The sequence below is a fragment of the Catharus ustulatus genome, chromosome W (genome assembly GCF_009819885.2).
Source record: "Catharus ustulatus isolate bCatUst1 chromosome W, bCatUst1.pri.v2, whole genome shotgun sequence".
In the NCBI taxonomy this organism is placed as follows: domain Eukaryota; kingdom Metazoa; phylum Chordata; class Aves; order Passeriformes; family Turdidae; genus Catharus; species Catharus ustulatus.
This window is the reverse complement of record NC_046261.2, coordinates 5310090-5331107: the sequence shown is the minus strand read 5'-3', so window position 1 is coordinate 5331107 and position 21018 is coordinate 5310090. Positions and strand designations below refer to the sequence as shown.

General features: G+C 44.5%; 1 protein-coding gene across 6 annotated transcripts in view; it reads right to left on the bottom strand.

Annotated features, from left to right (window-relative positions):
* LOC117005044 (BDNF/NT-3 growth factors receptor-like) overlaps positions 1–21018 on the bottom strand; it is a 333795-nt gene that overhangs the window by 270019 nt on the left and 42758 nt on the right. For all 6 annotated transcript variants that reach the window (XM_033076269.1, XM_033076272.1, XM_033076273.1 and 3 more), the window contains 2 exons: positions 15928–15996; positions 10339–10493 (listed from right to left, as the gene is read on the bottom strand). In XM_033076269.1, coding sequence (XP_032932160.1) covers positions 10339–10493; positions 15928–15996 — 224 coding nt within the window. The remainder of the gene's footprint in view (positions 1–10338; positions 10494–15927; positions 15997–21018) is intronic.

Here is a 21018-nt window from a genome sequence, read left to right as displayed (position 1 = left end):
TTCTTCTTCATGGCATCCATCTTCTGGGTCAGGATGCCAACTCGGGATTGGTGAAGGGAAAACTGCTCGGTGTAAAGTGGGTATAAAGTATTGGTGATTAATTGTAAATTGATTTAATATTGTGAACAAAAAGGAGAGGAACCGACTGCAGAGATTGCTTTAGATATGGACTATTGGTTTCAATTAGGGGAAGAAATAATAGCTAGAGCTTTAAAAAATTATCCTGAAGCAGTTAAAGTGGTAAAACCATGGAGAACAATTATAAAATTGATAAAACAGATGAAATCAGAAGTGCAGAGTGAAAAGGGAGGCATGGAGAAAAGTCGCAGATCTCCTAATGGCGGCAGCACAGAGAAAAAAAATACCTTCTCAGTGCGAGGCAATTCCAGGGGGTTGTAAAGCCATGGAGACAATCCTGGCAACTGGTGAACAGTCTGCCGCTGTTGGAGCGACTCCACAAACCAGTAAAACCTTAGCAGCTGGAGAAAAAGAGGGAGCGGGGCACCCTGCACCATCCCAAATAGAAAAAGAGGGGAAAAAAGAGAACAAAGAAAAACCCCAAGATGGCGGTGACCTGATGGTCACCGGGGGAAAAGAACAAAGCAGACATGCCTCGTGAGGCGTGGCTCCGCCCCCAGGCCAGCCCTGGTGGGGCGCGGCTTCACCCCAAGCCCAGCCCTGGTGGGGCGTGGCTCCTGTTTCGACCATGCCCTGGTGGGAGGTACCCCCTGCTCCGGCCCAGCCTTGGTGGGTGGTATCCACGGACCCAGTCCAGCCTCAGAGGGGAGGGGTCCCAGCCCCAGCCCAGCCTCTGGAGGGCGTGTCGTCGGCCGAGAAAGAAGGCGTAGCTCCGCCCCGAGTAGCCATGGAAACTCCTGCCGACTGCAAAGAGAAGGCATGCCATGATGACATCACACTAGGAGCAACAGGAGAAAAACCAGGAAGTTAAAACACCGAAACTCCGAAAATCAATCCGGCCCCGAGTTTCAGCTCTGATACTGCTGCGACCACAGCACCCACAGCTTCTTTGTTTTAGAAGCTGAGAGTGGAACAGCTCCAAGAGACCATAGCACAGAAAAATAATCAAGACATGCAAAAAAGAAAAACAAGCCACCCTGACGTTACTACAATGCCATCAGCAGCTCCAGCCCCATCCGGTCCTACTGTGATCTCCAAAGCCAAGGCTGCAACCACACCTGCAAGTCTATCTACATTTCCAACTGAAAACTGCAAGTTTGTAAGGGTAGAGGGAGGAAATTTGCAAGTCCCTAGTTTAATTAACACTCAGCATCCATGGGAACAGGGAAATTTCTCCCCAATAAATAAACACTTACACACTAACCTTTCACTAAGCTATAGGGGAGAGAAACACATAGATATAAAAAGAGAATGTTTGCAACCATGTAGCATTTTCAAACAGCCCCAATCACATGAAAAGCCACCATCCCAATTAGGGGGTGGGACCCAAATACCTACACTACCATTTGAACCAGAAATCAAAGTGTGGGAAAAATCCTTGCAAAATGCCCACCAAGCGAAAAGCAGCAAGAAAAGAATTACCAAAATAAAGATTCATAGAAACAATAACAAGCAAACCAACCTGAAAAGATATCACCAAACATATAGAAAAGCTAGAATACAGCGAAAGAGAACAAACCATCTTCTTAACAAATGTGGCAAAATGTTGCTTGCTTCATGTGTTAAGACAGTGAAGATAAAAATTGGAGAACTTAAGGACACCGATCCAGGCAATGCAAACAGTAATGTTCGCCTTCGGCAGATCTCAACAGCTGCTTTACCCATCTCCAATCTAACTTTGTCAAAGCCTGTATATTTTACAAACTTTACTAAGTCAATATTTGCCTTGTTAACCTGTTCTTTAACAGTTGCTGAAAAGGTGTTTTATCAATGCTGCAAATATAGTCTACTATTTTTTAAGTGTATGTTGAAGTTCACACTAGAATGCTTATTAATGTCATTTATATACATTGCATTAGCATCATATTTAATCAGCCATCCTGAAAATTTTTAAGATCTTGCTTCCTCTAACATAAGTTTAACAAATCAAATTTATATGGATTGGTTTACTGGGGAATATTTAATTGTCAAATTACAGTTGCACAGTGTTCTAGAATACCTACCTCTTGTCACTTTTGTTTATAGTGTTCAGGGTTTGGTAAAGGTTTGGTTTTAAAATACAATGGAAAAAAATTTTTTTTTGCCTGGTCTAAAGTCTCAACCCGGGTCAGGTTGAGATTTTGTCTAAGCAAGGGAAATGTTTGCCATCAAAGCCTTCTCAGTCTGTTTCAATTGTGGTCAGATTGAAATTTGACTGATAAGGGGAGAAAATTATAAAATGCAGATATTTCTGAGTTAAAAATGAAAACAAGTAATTTTGACTAGTTGATTAAGCCTAACAACAACGAAATTTTTTTCCTTTGGATAAACATGAATAATCTTATCTGCAGAAGATTCTCCTAAGTTATCACTCAAAGGAAAACTCCTCAACAGTATTAAACACTAAAGTTGGATTGTAACATATCACCAACTATAATTCTCACCAAATTAAGATAATTCAAAAGTGCAAGTTTTTTCCCTATTCTATTTTCTAAAAACAAAGAAAGGTGGAGAAAGGAGAAATAGAAACATTTGTTTTCTTAATTGAAACAATTTTAAGTTAAATGGTCTATTGTTTAAATAAAACAAGGAAAGGGGAATAAGGAATAAAAGAAATATGTATGTTCTTATTTGAAATGGTTTTAAGTTAAATGGTCTTTTGTCTTTAAAATAAAGTTATAATTCTATTGTTAAGCAGTTAAACTGTGATATGTGAAACCAGAAAGCAGCTAAATACATAACCGCTCCTGAACATAAGCACTGCAACCCCAGGTATGTTGAACCCATCACCATCTAAAAAAGCCAAATTTAGTAAACTAGGTTAAAGCCTCATTAAAATTGAATTTATGCTGTCAATGTCATCTTGCATGCAAAAGGATCCTTGCAGGTAAGATGACAAAGAATAAGCTGCATATTTGCATTTAAATTTTTTTCTTCAAATTAATTTAAAAAAATGGGGAATTGTTACAGTACAAGCTGGCTTATACTGGGCAAATTGATTCTCTATATATGGGAAAAGTACTCTGGTGGGACAGACAGTCCTCCAGGGAACAGGGATAGGACAGAATCTGAAACAGACAAGGATTCGGACCTATGGTTCTTGCCTGGACTGCAGAGGCTATTGGTCAGAGAGTTGGGCAGCCTGAACTTTGGACCAATCACAGGTGCTTGCTGAGAAACATTAAAGAGGTTATAAAAGAGCAGCTCTGAACAATAAAGAGGGTTTTTGTCGCAAGAACCTCAGAGTATTCGTGTCTCTGTCTCAGGGACCCTGGTGCCAGGCGCAACGTACAGTATTGCAAAGAACAAACCCAAAATGCTGACAGAGTCAGAATACCACCTGACACCCCATCAGGCAGGGTGTTGGTAGCAGTCCAATTAAATGGTGGCTGCAGTCCTCCTGGAGCAACAGATGTGGTTCAGTTGAAGCTGTGGTCCTGTAAAGGGTGCAGTTTTCCTGCGAAGGTCCAGTGATAATGTGGAAAGGTCTGGATTTCCTCTGGAATCCAGTGGAAAAAGGGCTCCCTTGGTGTTCCAAATCTTAGTTTTTATTGTGGTAGGAAAGGCTTGGCTCCTCCCACTGGCTGGAGCATCTCCCAATGGGATGATGTAATTTTATCAACCATACAGTGGGACTCAATGGGCCATTAGCAGAAGATACCTCCCTGGAGGAAGGATGGGTTGTGAAAAAAAAAAATAACACTTCCCCACCTGGTTTCAATGGATGGACCATTAGCAGAATATCTCACACAGAGATAAGGATCACTGCCCCACCTAGTTTCAACAGATGGTGATAAAATAGATACTTTTGGTCACATCCTGTATTGCAACTCAAGACATCTAGTGGCCTTCTATGATGAAGTGACTGCATCAGTGGACAAGGGAAAAGGTATTGATGTCATCTACCTCAACTGGTGTAAGGTCTTTGTTATTGTCCCCCCACAGTCTTCTAGTCACTAATTTGGCAAGATTTGAATATTATAGATGGACTATTGGATGGATAAGGAATTGCTTGGATAGCTGCATCCAAAAAGTTACAGTCAATGGCTCAATGTCCAAGTAGAAACCAGTAGCAAGTGTTGTCCCTCAAGGGATGGTACTGGGATGAATATTATTTCATACTTTATCAATAACAAACTGTTGGATTGAATGCACCCTCAGCAAATTTGTGGATGACACCAAGATGAGTTGTGCAGTTGATTCACTAGAGGGAAGGGATACTATCCAGAGGTGTAGTAAGATGCTCTGCCCTGGAATGTGGTCAAGCAACTTGGACAATGCCCTATTTTGCAAGGCTATCAGTAGTGGATCAAGAGGGTGCAGGCATGTGCTGTTTTGGTGTTGAATTTTGATAAAACCAGTCTGCTCACCAACCCCAAATTAACAAATTAACCCCTGATAATGAGCGAATTGGAGATGTGACTGGCAATCACTTTATGCTCTAAAAGTCCAGTCCAGTCTCATACATTAGGTTCTTCTAATATATTCCGTCTTGGAGTGTGTGGAGATTCCTCCCTTGGGTAGGGGACACCCCCCAAGGATACTCCTCGAGGTTGAGTGAAACAGATCTGTCCATGAGTGTGGTGAGTTTCATCAATCTCTACTTAATAATTGTTTTTTGATAGCTTTAATATAATTGCTTTTCTATACTATACTATACTATACTATACTATACTATACTATACTATACTATACTATACTATACATTACTAGTAGTTTTAGCTTTTATACTGTGTTGTAAATAATTCTGATCTTTTGTCTAATCATTAGTCATAATAAGTAATTCATTTAATATAAATATATCTGATTTAACACCTTTAATCCTGTGGGACAAAGTTCTTAAACCATTGTTAGTCTGGGGCTAAGACTGGATTTGGCCGCACCCAGACTCCTCTCTGAGGCCTTTAGAAAGTGAGAGGGTCCTTTCTGCACCTCATGGCTCAACAGTAGCTAATAAACAGCTCTAATAAACTTTGTCTGAAGCTCCCACTCTCACCTGCGATAAGAGGCATCTTAATAAGTGCTCTGGTCTTTTTAAAGTCAGAGTATGCAGGGAGACCTCTCTCTTGCCTCATGTCTTTTACTCAAGGCAGAGGCTCTGCTTAGGTTTTTTGTTTTCCTCTTGGCTCTTGGCTTTTGCCTTTCCCTGTTGCTCTCTCCGGGAGAGCTGAGACAGTGCAGATGGAGGCTCCCCTTAATGTTCTTTTCTAGTGGCAACAGTAGCAACTCGAGAAAGCTGCATTTCACAATCAAAAACTGTTTCCGAATTAATTTTGCAACATCTGTCATCAGTGCAAAGGCAGAGTTGGTCGGGGCTGGGGAGGTGCTGTTTTCAGTGCTTGAGGAGACCGTTTCCCCCCCCAAAACACCAACAGTTTGGAAACAGCAGCACCAACACCAGTGGAATCTAGTGGGTGGCAGGAGGGAGCAGTGAGCAGCAGCACTGACCCCACACATGCCGGCAATTCCCATCTGCCACCAGAACTGCTTCATAAGCCTCTACCTTCCTGGGGTTAATTTTGTTGCTGGGGAAGATTGAGCTGAGTGGGGTTTGTCCATCATCTCCCTTTTGTCATCGAGACTGCACCTTCCCCTGTGGCAGGCACCATCTTGGAGAAGGGGACACTCCATTTTGAGTTTCTCTTTGTTCCCAGGGAGTCTGCAAGATTTCAGCAATTTTGTAGCTAGTGACTATTGTTCTTATTTTTTGCCTGTTGCTATTTAGTTTTTTTAGTAAACTTATTTTTTTCACTTATATCTACTCATATTCATTTCTCCTTTTTGGTGGAAAGGGATTGGTTAAAACTAAAGAGGAGGTAACTAATTTTAGAATGTCTACCTCTTAATATTGTCTTAAACCAAAACAATACTGTATCCAGTTCTTGGGTCTCCAGCAGAAGAAAGAAAGACCTGTTAGAGCAGCTCCAGAGAAGGGTCACAAAAATTATCAGAGGACTGGAACACCTCTCCTATGAAGAAAGACTGAGAGAGTTGGGGTTGTTCAGCCTAGAGAAGTCTCTAGGGGAGATATTATTGTGGCCTTTCAATACTTAAAGGGGCTGTAGAAAGACACTTTTTGCCAGGGCTTGTAGTGACAAGTCAAGGGACAATGGTTTTAAACTGAAAAAGTGTAGATTAAGATTGTTTCTAAAGAAGAAATTCTTTACAATGAGGTTATGAGACGCTGGAACAGGTTGCCCACAGAAGTTGTCTATGTCCCATCATTGGAAGTGTTCAAGGCCTGGTTGGATGGGGCTTTAAGCAGCCTGGTCTAGTGAAAGGTCCCTGCTCATTGCAGGGGGAGTTATAAAGAGTAATTAAATTACCTTCCTAATTTTCACATTAATTATTTGTGGAGGAGACAGATTCCTCTGTGGATACCCCAGTGAGGCCTCCTTGGTATTCTCTTTGAGATAAGGAAGAATACTTACTTAGAATGACTAATGCTAGAAAAGTGTTAGACCCTTGCTTATCTTTCTAGAAGATAATTGGTCAGAATTGAATCTTTGTAATTGGTTATATTACACATAGAACTTATATGTAGTTGGATAGATTTTCAATCCTGTACCCTAGTGGTCCTATTGTCAAGCCACCCAAACCCTATAAAAATACCTGTAGTTCCCCATGTATTTGGACTGCTGCGTGACCCCCTTTCACAGAAGAAATAAAGCCTATGGAAATCGTCTGTGCTGCTTTCCCGATCTCTTTCTGTCAGCTGAGAAGGCTGTAAGCGAAGATGATATCACAAAAAGAGCTGACTGCTTAGACAGGCATTTGCTTGCAGACTTGTGGCTGAAATCTGCCAGAGGCAGATAGCCATAATTATCTACAAAGCAGAGCCTTATGACCAAGAAACCACAGTGGTCTCTTCCAGCTTCACAGGAAGAGATTTATTAATGAGTTGTCCTATTATCAAGACTTTTACCACATACTGTACAGGCTACTCACTACATTATGAAGCAATTAACATCTGAAAGAAAAGAAAAAAGAGTATGTTTGTTTAGTTCCTAAAAAAACAATTTTAAAAATCAACAAATCAGACATAGGATTGACCATTTCATCTGAAGAGAAAATTAGAAAATGTTTCATGAACAAAATTCACAAAGGCCTGCAGGCCTAAAACTTCTCCTGACATCCAAAGGATCTAAAAGGGGTTTCTTCCTCAATTTCCATTATACTTACTAGCCTCTCAGACCATGCTAGAAATTAAATTCACCAACTACATTGGTGCTTTTTCTGGAAACTGTCTTGTGCTTTTATACAAAGAAAAATATGTGCAGAAATGCTGAGAGCAACAGCCAATACCAGCCATGCACTGGATCATAGAATCATAGAATGGCTTAGGTTTGAAGGGGTGTTAAAGATCACCTAGTTCCAAGCCCCCTGCCATGGACAGGGATGTCACCCACTAGATATCTTCCAGAACACAAGCCACATTCATTCCTCATAAGCAAAATTCCACATTCTGATGCTTCAGTATGAATGTCATGTATTTTCAGAGTCAAGGGCACCTTTCCTCCTCCTCTTCCCCTCTAGTTTGTAGTGCCACCTTCCTGACTCATGACAAATATTTAAATGTCCACAGAATGTACACATGTACACATATGCATCTACATAGCATCAAGAAGTCAGAAACAAATGTTCTGGGGCTGCAGATTCTAAATAGTTCAAGAGAGAAATAATGTCTTACACATTTAGTTCTGGGAATTTAACACTGAGAGTTTTCAAAGGAAAATCTTAGTTACCTAGTAGTTTCTAGACATGCCAGGCAAGGACATTAAGAGAGGCTATGCTGTCACTCCAATTTTGAATCAATTGATTTCAGTCCACCAGGAGACTTTTCAACACCTGGCAGATGAATCTACCTTCTAGTCCATTCAGCCAGAACAGCTGGTCAGGTCAATTTAGCTCAACTCAGTATAATCTCTCATTTCAGGTAGATCAGACCCTGCAGTACATAAGACCACCAAAACAGGTTACAGTAAATTCACGAATACAAGCCGCACTGATTATAAGCCGCATCTCTGGGTCTTGGCAAACATTTCGGTTTTTGTCCATAGATAAGACGCACCCGAATATAAGCCGCTTTGTCGTTCGCAGCGAGGACCTGCGTGCAATTAGTAACAGAACCGCGGGAGGGCGGGGTTTACTGGCTGAGCTAAGGCTGTGCAGGCTCGGCCCGCTAGGGGCCGCTGACAGGGCCAGATGGCCCAGCCCGGTGCTGCCGCTCGGGGCCGGCCGCCGCTGCCCCTGGGCTCGGTCACCCCGGGTCGGCGCTGCCCCGCGGTGGGAGGCAGGGACGGAGCTTCCCCCGCTCCTACGGCAGCGGCGGCGGGCGGGGACGGAGCTTTCCCGCGCCCGTGGCGCCGGCGGCGGGCAGGGACGGCGTTTTCCCGCTCCTGCCGCGGCGGCGGCGGGCGGGGACAAAGCACCCCGTCGGCTCCCCGAGCCGCGGCAATGGCGGCGCGCGCTTCCCCCCCCTCCCCGGGCCACGGCAATGGCTGCGCGGGGCTCCCGTCGGCTCCCCGGGCCACAGCAATGGCTTCCGCGGGGCTCCCGTCGGCTCCCCGAGCCGCAGCAATGGCGGCGCCGGCTTCCCCCCCCCCTCCCCGGGCCCCGGCAATGGCGGCGCGCGCTTCCCCCCCCTCCCCGGGCCGCAGCAATGGCGGCGCCGGCTTCCTCCCCCCTCCCCGGGCCGCGGCAATGGCGGCCCGGGTCTCCCCCCTCCTCCCCGGGCCGCAGCAATGGCGGCGCGGGCTTCCCCCCCCCTCCCCGGGCCGCGGTAGGGGCGGCCCGGGTCCCCCCTCTCCTCCCCGGGCCGCGGTAGGGGCGGCCCTGGTCCCCCCTCTCCTCCCCGGGCCGCAGCAATGGCGGCGCCGGGCCCCCCCCCCGTCTCTCCCCTGGGCTGTGGCAGAGGAGGAAAGAGAGCTCTCCCGCCTCTCTCCCCGCCCCCCGTGCTGCCTACAGGGAGCCAGGCTCCACCTGCGGCGCAACAAAGTAGCGATTTGTAACAATCGCAAAATGCCGACTTTGCAGCTGCTCGGCTCAGCACTCTGGCAGGCACTTCTGAGGTTGTATTAGCCGCTCCTGATTATTAGCCGCATTTCCGGTTTAGGAGCAAAATCTTAGTCAAATTGGTGCGGCTTGTATTCGTGAAATTACTGTATGTATTAGTGTCATTAAATGCAGCACACATTGGGTCCACAGCAGGTCCCCTCCATGGCTCTAACCTGCCGGTGGCTGCAATCAGTGTTGCACCCTCTGTATAGCCAGTGGAGAGAAGGGCACTCAGTAGGCGATGACAGAAGGAAGAAAAGTAGAATTTGTTTGTTCCTCCTGACAGCCACCTTTTGCTTACAGCTTTTTCAATCCAAATCAGTCCTCCACAAGGAAACCCTACTCTTCTTATCTGCCTACTGCTGAACTCCCAATCATCCCATCCCATCAAGAAAACTCCAGACTTCAGTAGACTTCACATCATATCAGAAACACCTGAGCTCTGCCCCCACCCACAGAGGAACAAGATCTCTTCAAGTATCAGGTGAAATATTTTACTAGTTGTCCAAGAACTATATACAGGAATCAAAGTTGCATATAAAACCCAAAGGGAGTGGCCTTACTGTTGGCCATACCGACCATTTTTCCACCATTTCCAACTCCTTATAAGATAATTGAAAATAATATCCTGCAAAATGCTACAAACTTAAGCTTGCAATATCTCTTTTGCATAGGCTATGGAAAGAGTTTTATCTGTGTGAAAACTGGATATTTGTTAACTTTTTCAGTCAGCATGTTTGTGTTTTTAATTTCTTTCCCGTAGTCCTAGCATTAGAGTTTGTATTTCTGAAGGAAAAAAAGGATTTCATTAACCTCCGATATCTGAAAAAATTAAAAGGAAGAAAAATTTTGTGTCTGTTCAGCTTGGAAATACTACTATTTTGTTAAATAAAGGCACATGCCTTTTATATAATTCTTGTGTGCTGTCTGTAATTGATTTTATGTTTTCCTGCATTTGAATATGTGTTTAAAGATTCAAGGGAAAAAAAAAAAGCTTTATATAAAGCTCTCAAAATTATTAAATGTGGCATGAAAGACCAGTGAATGGTTAATATTTGCCCCACTCAAACCTTTTCCTTTAGCAGTACCGTTGTAATCTTGTCAAAAAGCATGCTTATTTTTCCTTTTTCATAATATCTTAGTAATAACTTTGAAGAGTATTACCGCAATTTGGAACCTTCATATCCAGCAAGGATATCCTCTTGGTGGTGTCATCTATGCAATATAAATCCAGAGTTTCTCTGTAGAACTTGGTCTCTTGAAATTTCTTGATCCACATAATTTCACAGGAACACTTGAATGGATTGCCCAGCAATATCCTACAGCAAAGATCAAATGATTTCTTAAGAACATATTATGCATATTTTAAAAAGTTTCACAGCACTTGTGGGTAAAACTAAAAGTTGAACTTTAAAAAGGTATAGATCAAAGACCCCAGTGCAGTGCAAACTGTAAGTAGATAATGTTCTTTGTAGAAAATTAAGCCCTGCCTGCACTGAGAATCCATCCTGCCACAGATGAGAGAGATCACACAGTGGACTTAATTCTGGTCTCCAATTCATCGGGGTAAATCAGTAATGCCTTGAGAATTGGGCTTTCCTCTAAGATCCCTTTTATTTTATGGCAGACAAACACATCAGAAATTCTTTTCTTGTATGATAAACTCTGCACCTATCTCAGAAATACTACTCCAGAAAAGGTTTTATTGCTGTTAAGTGGATAAATTCTTTATAGAGCTAAACAGTTATGGATTATAGGCAAATTGTCCTGGGTTTGGCTGGGATAGTGTTAATTTTCTTCTCTGTAGCTGGTACAGTGGTACATTTTGGATTTAGGATGAGAATAATGTTGATAACACACTTATGTTTTAGTTGTTGCTAAGCAGTGTTTACCCTGAGTCTCACACTTTTCAGTGTCTCCTGCTCTGCCAGTGGGGAGGGAGCATGACCTGGACAGCTGATCTCAACTGACCCAAGGGATATTCCATATCCTAGTACATTATGCTCAGTACATAAACTGGGGGGAGTTGGCTGGGAGGGGCAGATCACTGCTCCGGAATGGGCTGCGTATCAGTCAGTGGGTGGCAAGCAACTGTGTTGTGCATCACTTGTTTCTTGCATTTTATTCTTCTCTCTCCCAGCAGGCAGCAGTAGCAATAGCAGCAGTGACTGAGGTTAGTCTGGGGGTTAGGGTTAGATCGAACTGTACAGGGGAATTCTCAAGCTCAGGGACATCCAAGCAGCAGCCTTGAACTCCGTCAGGACCCGGAAGCCTTCAGAATCCAATCAGACGCAGAGGGATCATTGCAGGAAGCAGCGCGGGATATTTAAATGTCTCTAAGGAGAGCGGCAAACAGGAGTGGGCAAACAGGGGTGCGGCATGGCAGTTTGCAGGGCAGTTTGTGCAGGCAAGGCAAGCAGAAAGGGCTTCTGTCTGACTCTGGGAGCATCAAATAGAGGCAGCAGACAGACACAATAGCTGGTGAAAAAGAGCACAAACAGATCCTTTCATCCCCACTCTTAGTGTACTAGGGTAAGCTTCTTCAATTGAGTTATTAACACACTGTAGAGCTCGTTCCCCTGCAGTTGTGGGAGTCGCTGAACCAGCCAGGTCAGAGGCCTCCAGCCAGCCAGACCTACTGATGGTGCATGCAGCTCTCCAGGCCACAGGTTGCCAGGAGTGCCTGATGCCTCTCTGTGAGGCTGGGGCTGACAAAGAGTTCTTTTACAGATGTGCTGTGGTTGAGGAGCTGTGTCACCAGGTGAAGTGGCTATAGGAGAAAGTCAGTAGGCTACACAGTATTCGAGCAAACAAGCAAGAGATTGACCAGTTATTTTTAGAGATGCTACAGTCTCAACTCAGGAGTCTTGAACCTCCATTCAACCCTGGACATGAGGAGAGCTGACTTCAGGATGGTCAGGGTTAGTAAGGTCCCCTGGGAAAATGTTTTTGCAGGTCTTGGGGTCCATCAGTGCTGGTCACTTTTTAAACATCCCCTCCTAAGGGCACAGGAGCAGGGAATTCCCAAATGTTGGAAGTCAAGCAGACAAGGCAGAAGGCTGTCTTGGCTGAACAGGGATCTTCTCTTGGAGATAAGACAAAAAAGGAAGATGTATGCCCAGTGGAAGCAAGGTAAGGTGACATGGGAAGAATGCAGAGATGCTGCTCACCACTGTAGGGACAAAGCTCGACTAAAGCTGAAGCTGCCAGAACTGTTGGGAACAATAAAAAGAGTTTTTTCAAATACATTAATGGTAAAAGGCAATGTAGAAATAACATCGGCCCTTTACAGGATGAGGATGGTCACCTCACAAACAGGGACATAGACAAGGCGGACGTGTTTATGGCATTCATTGCCTCTGTCTTCAACACTGGTGATGGGCCAGGGTGGTCTCAGTGCCCTGAGCTGGAGAACCATGCCTGTGAAAATGATAAAACTCCCAGTTGACCCTGAACTTGTGCAGGATCATAAACCCATGCTGGCTCATCCCATTTGTCCTGCTCATGCTGTGATCACACTCGATATGATCTGCTCCATGACCTTCCCTGGCACCAAGGTCAGGCTGACAGGCCCATAGTTCCCTGGATCCTCCTTTCTGCCCTTCTTGTAGATGGGCATCACATTGGCCAAACTCCAGTCATCTGGAACCTCCCTGCTTAACCAGGACTGCTGATAAATGGTGGAGAGTGGCTTGGTGAGCTCTTCTGCCACCTCCCTCAGCACCCTCGGGTGGATTCCCAGACTTGTGTATGTAAATGGAGCAGCAGGTCACTATTTCCTCCTGTATTATGGGGGCTTCATTCTGCCTCTCATCTCTGTCTTCCAGCTCAGGAGGATGAGTACCCCAAGTACAACTGGTCTGACTATTAAAAACTGAGGCAAAGAATGCATTAAGTACCTCAGCCTTTTCCTCATCCTTTGTGGCATCCAATAAAGATGAAGATTCTCCTTGACCCTCTTTTTGTTGTTAATGTATTTGTAAAAAAACTTTTATTATCTCTTACAGCAGTGGCCAAATTATGGTCTAGCTAGGCTTTCGCCTTTTTAACTTTCTCCCTACATAACCTCATGACATCCCTTTAGTCCCCCTCAGTTGCCTGCTCTTTCTTCCAAAGGTCATAAACTCTCTTTTCTTCCTGAGCTTCAGCCAAAGCTCTCTGTTCAGCTAGGCCATTCTTCCCTGCTGGCTCACCTTTTGGCACATGGGGACAGCCTGTCCTTAAGATTTCCTTCTTGAACAATGTCCAACCTTCCTGGATTCCTTTGCCCTCAGCCCACAACACCCTCTCAAAGGACTGCCTCTCAAGGGACTGTCAGCCAGTCTCCTAAACAGGCTAAAGTCTACCTTCTGTAAGTCCAAGGCAGCAATTTTGCTGACCCATTTCCTCACTTCCCCAAGAATAAAAACTATAATTTTGTGATCTCTGTGATCAAGACAGCCTCTGACCACTACATCACCCACCAGTCCTTCTCTGTTCACAAACAGCAGGTCCAGTGGGGCACCTCCCTGGTTGGCGCACTCACCCAGTCGCATCAGGAAGTTCTCTTCCACACATTCCAGGAACCTCCTAGACTGTCTCCTCTCCACTGTGTTGTATTTCCAGCAGACGTGGTAAGGTAAAGTCCCCCAGGAGAGCAAGGGCCAGCAATCATGATATTTCTCCCAGCCACTTGTAAAATGTTTCATCTGCCTCTTCATCCTAGTTGGGTGGTTCATAAGAGACTTCTACCATGATATCTGCCTCTTTGGCCTTCCCCCTGATCCTTCCCCATAAACATTCAACCTTATCACTACCATCATCAAGCTCCAGACAATCAAGATACTCCCTAACATACAGAGCTAGCCCACTGCCTCTCCTTCCTTGCGTGTCCCTTCTGAAGAGTTTATAGCCATCCATTGCAGCACTCCAGTCATGAGAGTTACCCCACCGTGTTTCTGTGATGGCAACTATGTCATAGTTTTCCTGCTGCACAATGGCTTCCAGTTTCTCCTCTTTGTTGCCCATGCTGTGGACACTGGCATAGATGCACCTAATTTGGGCTTTTGATTTTGCCCTCAGTACTAGTGTGCTGTCCCCAGGCTTATCTCTAGCAAGTTTAATTTTTTCCCCTTCCCCCTCTGAATCTAGTTTAAAGCTCTCTCAGTGAGCCCTACTAACTCCTGTGCAAAGATCCTTTTCCCCTTTTGAGACAGGTGAAGCCCATCTGTCACCAGCAGGCCTGGTGCCATGTAAACCAACCCATGATCATGAACCCCAAAATTCTTTCCATGAGACCAGACTCAGAGTCAGGTTTGACCTGTGTGATCTTCCCATTGCTTCCACCATCATCCCCTGCAACGGGCAGGATAGAGGAGAATGCTACTTGTGCTTCAGATCCTTTAACTGGTCACCCCAAGGCCCTGAGGTCTCTCTTGATTGACTTCCTGTTGTTGTGACATAATCACTGCCCACCTGAAAAACCAGTAGCAGATAATAATAATAATCAGAGGACCATGTCACACTAGAGAGCTTTCTAGGGACATCTCTTACCTGGGTCCCAGGGAGGCAGCAGACTTCCTTATGGGTTGGGTCTGGTCAGCTTATTGGGCCCTGTGTTCCTCTCAGAGTGGAGTCACCAATGACAACCACTATTTTTTTTTCTTAGCAGAGGTAGTCATGATGCATGGGGTTGACTGTCTCACCCTAGGCAACCCCTCCAACCTGGATGGACCTTCATCCAAATCATGATAGTCCTGGCCCTCAAGTTCCAGAGTTTCATACATATTGTATAGGGGTACCTGTGAAGGCGAGGTAGGCCAGGAGGCAATTCGACTGCTGCCCCAAGCAGGGACCCATTTCCATTCTCCCTTGTCTCTTTGGTCCCCTCCTGCTGCCTGGTGGCAAGGGCGTATGGGATCCTCTGCTTCTTATGATGTGTCCATTTGTCTCAGGGATGGGAGAGAGTGGCTCTACCAGTCCATCTCCCTTTCCCACTTCCTGATAATCCTTAACCTTTCTACTTCCTCTTTCAGCTCTGCCACCAGGCAGATCATCCATCTGGTCACACCTCACAGACAAGTGTTGTGTCTGCTGCCCTTGGATACCAAGGACAGGATCTGGCACTCCCTGCAGCCTGAGACCTGGATAGCTGCATGTTTACATGAGAACTCTCTCTGGGTCTCCACATGCCTTCTGGCGATGGCTTTGTGGCAAGTGGAAACCATAGCTTTGTTTCTTCTGACACCATTAATTGAGCTTGCCTCTTGAGCTGGTAGGGTGATCATGCCACGAGTTGCTGCTGCGTTGTGCCATTTATCCACTCTGGTTGCCTGAGGGCTGCTTTTGTGTGGGAGTTGGCTGCCTTCACTCCTGCTCCTGCCTATGCTGAGGCAGAGCTGCCGCTTGTCAGGGTCTCAACACTTCCTGCTTTGGGCAGAGGCTGGGGCACCCTCACTCTGCACTAGCTTCACAGGCTTGCCAGTTTTCAGAAAGCTCCCTGAGCAATTCTCCACTTCAGAGCACATCTTCCAGAGCAGTTTGCCTTGGAGACTTCACTGAAATGATGATGGCACTGGTTTTTAAACTGCTGTTAAAACATACACTTGATCTTTTCTGAAAGCCTGAAATTAAAATCTCTCTGCACTTATGTCACTGGCTACATATTTACTGCCTTCTGTGGATCAGAATGTAATTTCGAATATTTGATGGACCTGTAACTTCAAAAGAACAAACTTCTAAGTATAAACTTTGTTTTGAAAAGTTACAACTTACAGATCAGACAAACCCAGATGGCGAAAAGGCTTCTTGGACAAACTAGAGAGCTTGTTTCTGGATAAATTGCTATGGAAAACCAGAAAAATCGTATTAATTAGGGATGCTTCTAAGACTCCCAATAGAGTTTATGTCTCTCAAAAAAAAAAAGAATACCCCAAACCGTCTCTAAAAGACTCTTATTCCTTTAACTTCAGCTGGAAAGGGATAGTGCCCAGTCTTTTTTTACAGTTTGATGAGTTTCAAGGATTTGAATCCAACCTCTGTCTAAATACATTCTTTAAAATCAAATTCAACAAGGGGTCAATATTTTCACTTAAAGCACTTGTGTTCATTAAAGAAAAGCAGTAGATTTAATTGTGTTCCACAGGTATTATGTAAAGTCCAGGTGTTAATTATATGCTTAATTTATTTATAAGTGAAATTATTGTATTCCTTTCTTTGATACTGTGCCAAACTCCATACTCATATAACAGCAGACATTGATATCAGAGGCTTTTAGTGATTGTATTCAAATTAAATGTGCAATATGCATCCAGAGGAAAGATCAAAAGCAAAAATTTAAAATGCCTGTATTTTGCTTTTTTTTATGTCAATTAAGCATTTGCATTTTCCAGTGGTAATTAAGTGAAAAGTCCTCTCCTGTTATGCAGAGCAAAGAAATGCTCATCTGAATCATAAATGCTCCCCTTTCCAAGACTACAAAAATGTTTTTGCCAAATCAAAATAATGCTTATTTTCTATAGTTTTATGAGTCCACAAATTTAAGATAGTGAGAGTAGTAAACTGCAAAACTGACAGTAGTGTAGTGCAAACCAGCATTATGAGCCAAAATACCATGAGTTTTATGTGATATTATAGATGTGCCATAGGGGCTCCATTTTTGAAGTTACATAGCATTTAAAACAGAGAGTAAATCTCTTCTCCCTACCCTCTGACTAAATACACAGCATTTAGTCTCCCTAGTTTCAGCCCTTGATCTCTGAGTACAAGATCATTTTTGAAGAAATTATGGGGGTAAAAGTTGCACCTTTTATAGGCATTTAGAATGGAATCACAGAATCATAGAATATGCGGAGTTGGAAGGGACCCCCAAGGATCCTCAAAGTCCAAGTCCTGGCCCTGAACAGGACCATCCCCAAGAGTTACATCATGTGCCCGAGAGACGAGACTAAGGGGAGACCTCATTGCAGTCTACAACTTCCTTGTGAGAGGAAGAGGAGGAGCAGACACTGATCTCTCCTCTCTGGTGCCCAGGGACAGGACCCAGGGGAATGGCCTGAAGTTGTGCCAGGGGAGGGTTAGGTTGGATATTAGGAAAAGGTTCTTCCCCGAGAGGGTGGTTGGGCATTGGAACAGGCTCCCCAGGGAAGTGGTCACAGCACCAAGTCTGACAGACTTCAAGAAGCATTTGGACAATACTCTTGGGCACATGATGTGACTCTTGGGGATGGTCCTGTTCAGGACCAGGACTTGGACTTTGATGATCCTTGGGGGTCCCTTCCAACTCAGCATATTCTGTGAATAGCTTGCTAAATGTGACTGTTTATAATTTGAGTCAGAAGTCACTAAGAATAACAGAATTAGATAAAAATGGTTATTACATTTAAGTTGTATCTATTGGAATATTTCTCTTTCTATTTTTTATATTTTATTCACGTCCTGTCATCATACATAACTCTAGAAAGATATTTGGGCTATGGAAGTTTGGAAGACAAAAGAAAGTGATGACAAAGAAAAGGCTAAAGAAAATATGTGTTAATAAGTTTGTTATAATTCTACATTCTTATATGATTCATAAAATAAATGTTATATTCTTATAATAAAGCTTCTTAACTACATTAAAAGGCTTCTCATGTAAGAAAAAGAAAATTATAGTACTATGACTAGCAAAATTAAAGCTCATACAGATATCAGTTCTCAGAAAAGTGACTGGAGTTTGTCTTCTTTATGAAATAATGACAAAATTATGTTTTAAAATAAAATGTAAGACTTTTCAAAGTCCTGTGCTCAGAAATCACTCTGGCAAAGCAAAATTATTTTAGCATTTAATAGTTTTCACTATCACAATCACAACTGCATCTGCATTTCATTCCCAGTGCAGTCAACAGGAGTTTTATTGCTGATAACAAGCAATGATTCACCAGGATTTCCAGAAACATTTTAACATGCATGAAGGCCTCCCAGTGAGAACAAACAAATGCATTTTTTAATGGGATAATAGATCAGCCTAGACAAAAAATATATCTATATTAACTGCTTTGATATGTATATATAGAGAAGATGGCACCATTTACTATTTTCAGTCTTATTTGGGTTATCCTGTGTCTGCTAAGATTACTAATTCTCCAACAAAGAAACCACAGTGTCAGACTGAACAAGCTCCTAGTTCATAACAACCCGATTCAGAACTTCATGTACATCAACATAACAGCTGTCAGATTAATTTGTTTCTAACAAGCAGTTTCATAAACTAGAGTTCTAATAAACTCTGCATACCAACAGATATGTATTCCATGTTTTATTGTGTGCTCCAGTTGAAGCTTTTCTTGTAACTTAAATATGTTAAAGACATCTTGTCCACATGGATTGTCTAGTTCCCAACAGGACATATAAGCACAACGATATTTTTCCCTTAAACTGGATGCCTAATAGAATCTCTATGTTCTGCCTAGTGGCAAATTTTCACAAAACATATTCACCTATATCAGTTTTGGTTATAATCAACCACTGGGGACAACGACACTTTCTGACTGCATGAGCCTCATTTTCTTAAAGAAAGAGGCAAAAAAAGACTATGAAGAGGATCCAGGCAACTCTCTCAGTTATTTTTTGCAGTGTCTACTTGCCCATACAACTGGGAAGGTTTTCCAAATATCTATCTTCCTTGTTACAAATTAAACTCATTGTTTCCTATCCTCATCATTATGGAGAAAACTGGTTCTTCTCCTCTTCATAATCACCTTCCTTTTAAAAATCTGAAGATGCATATACTTTTTCACTCTTTTCTTTGCTAAATTGAACAAACTCAGACTTCTCATCCTATTCTGAAATTATTTTCTTTACAAACTCCTTATAGCTCTGTTGCTCTTTTCAAATATCTTTCTAGATGAGTAGATTTGGTGTCCTAATGTGTATATAGTATTTCAATGATGCCTTACCAGCAGCTAAAGTAATAGTAAATAGTAATAGTAAAGATGCAAAAGTCTAACACAAAATTGCTTCTCATCATAGACTGAATTTGCTTTGTTCTGCTGCATCATGTTGAGATTCTGTTTCAATATAGCCACTAAACATTTCTCTGCAACTGTGACACTTAGACAATGATTTCTCGTGCATTTTCATAGTGCATATGCACTTGACTTCATGGAATTTCATCTTATACAATCATAATTCACTGGGAAATTGACACACAGGTAGACACACAAACACATTCTGGAACATACCTCCCTTATTCACCAAGTGCAATTCACCAAAGCAATTTACTTTATTAGGGTGTATATGAAGTAAAACCCTCAGAGGCCAGCAAAATATGGTTCATACTCTTCCAGTGTTTGTTCCACATTAAGGACAGCAATTACTGTATAAGGGAATTCACATATTCATGCCCACTTCTTTGCATAAACTAATTCCTACTCCTTGGAAAACACAGATACAGAAAGTCAGTCCATTTTATTTACAAAGTAATAAGTCCTAAGCCAAATTTAACAATTCTTCCATATTACAAGAAAGCATTTAGTCATCTTACAAGACTGAGGCTTGGCCTTACATCTTCTTGATCTCATTAGAACTTTATTAAACACAAAGACTTACAGTAATTTCACGAATACAAGCCGCACCAATTTGACCAAAATTTTGGTGGAAACCCGGAAGTGCGGCTAATATTCCGGGGCGGCTAATCTATTAACAAAATTCTAAAAGCTGCCAACACGGAAGTGAGAGCCCGCGGCAGCCCCAAGCCAAGCTGGAGCCCGGCCGGCCCCGGCTGAGGTGGGAAAGCCTGGCAGAGGCGGGGCCAGCAGTGTGGGGGGCGGGCGGCAGAGCCTGAGCCAGCAGGGCGGGGCAGGGAGGGCGGCAGAGCCTGAGCCAGCATGGCGGGGGAGCCCGGGAGAACTGGGGCTAGCAGTGCAGGGGAGCATGGCAGAAGCAGGAAGGCCGGCGGGTGGGGCTGCCTGGCAGCGGGGGAAGCCCAGCATAATCGGGGCCAGCAGCGTGGGGGAGCCCGGCGGTGCGGGGGCCTGCAGTGCCGGCCAGGGCGAGGAAACGCGGCGGCGGTGCAGACGGGAGGGGGCGGCCGGCGAGCCTGGTGGCGGCGGCGGCAGCCCTGCCGGCGGGGCGAGCGAAAGCGGCGCTCGCGAAAGCGGCGCTCGGCGAGCGAAAGCGGCGCTCGCGAAAGCGCCGCCGCTCGCGAAAGCGGCGCGGCGCGGGGCGGGCGCGGCGCTCGCGAGGCGCGGGGCGAGCGAAAGCGGCAGCGGGGCGGGCGGCGAGCCCGGCGGCGGCAGCCCTGCCAGCCGGGCGAGCGAACGCGGCAGCGGGGCGGTGCTGACGGGAGAGGGGGGCCAGCGAGCCCGGCGGCGGCGGCAGCACCACCCGGCCAGCCCCGCCGAGCCGTGGCGCTGAGCTGGGCCACCCGGCCCCGTCGGCAACCATGAGCGGGCCGAGCCTTCCTGGCCCCGCCCCGAGCCAGTAAAGCCCGCTATGCCGCGATCCTGTTACTAATTGGCCAATTTGTGAAAGCTGCGCACGGATTCTCGCGACGAACGAAAGTGCGGCTAATATTCGGGGTGCGGCTTATCTATTGACAAAGACAGCAACATTGTCGAGGCACCGGGGGTGCGGCTTATAATCCGTGCGGCTTGTATTCGTGAAACTACTGTAATTAAATTATAAATGTATCTAATAAAGATGGACGGACTTAAGGACACTTGAATACTTGGCTAAAACAGTGAGCCCTACACATGATCTCAGTGTTTTCTAGGACTAGAACCACAATTTTCCATATGAGTAGCAGGAATGAGCATGAACTTGTCAAAATATATTAGATGTACCCAATGCATGGACCAAATGCACTTCTAGCTGCTAAAACATGTT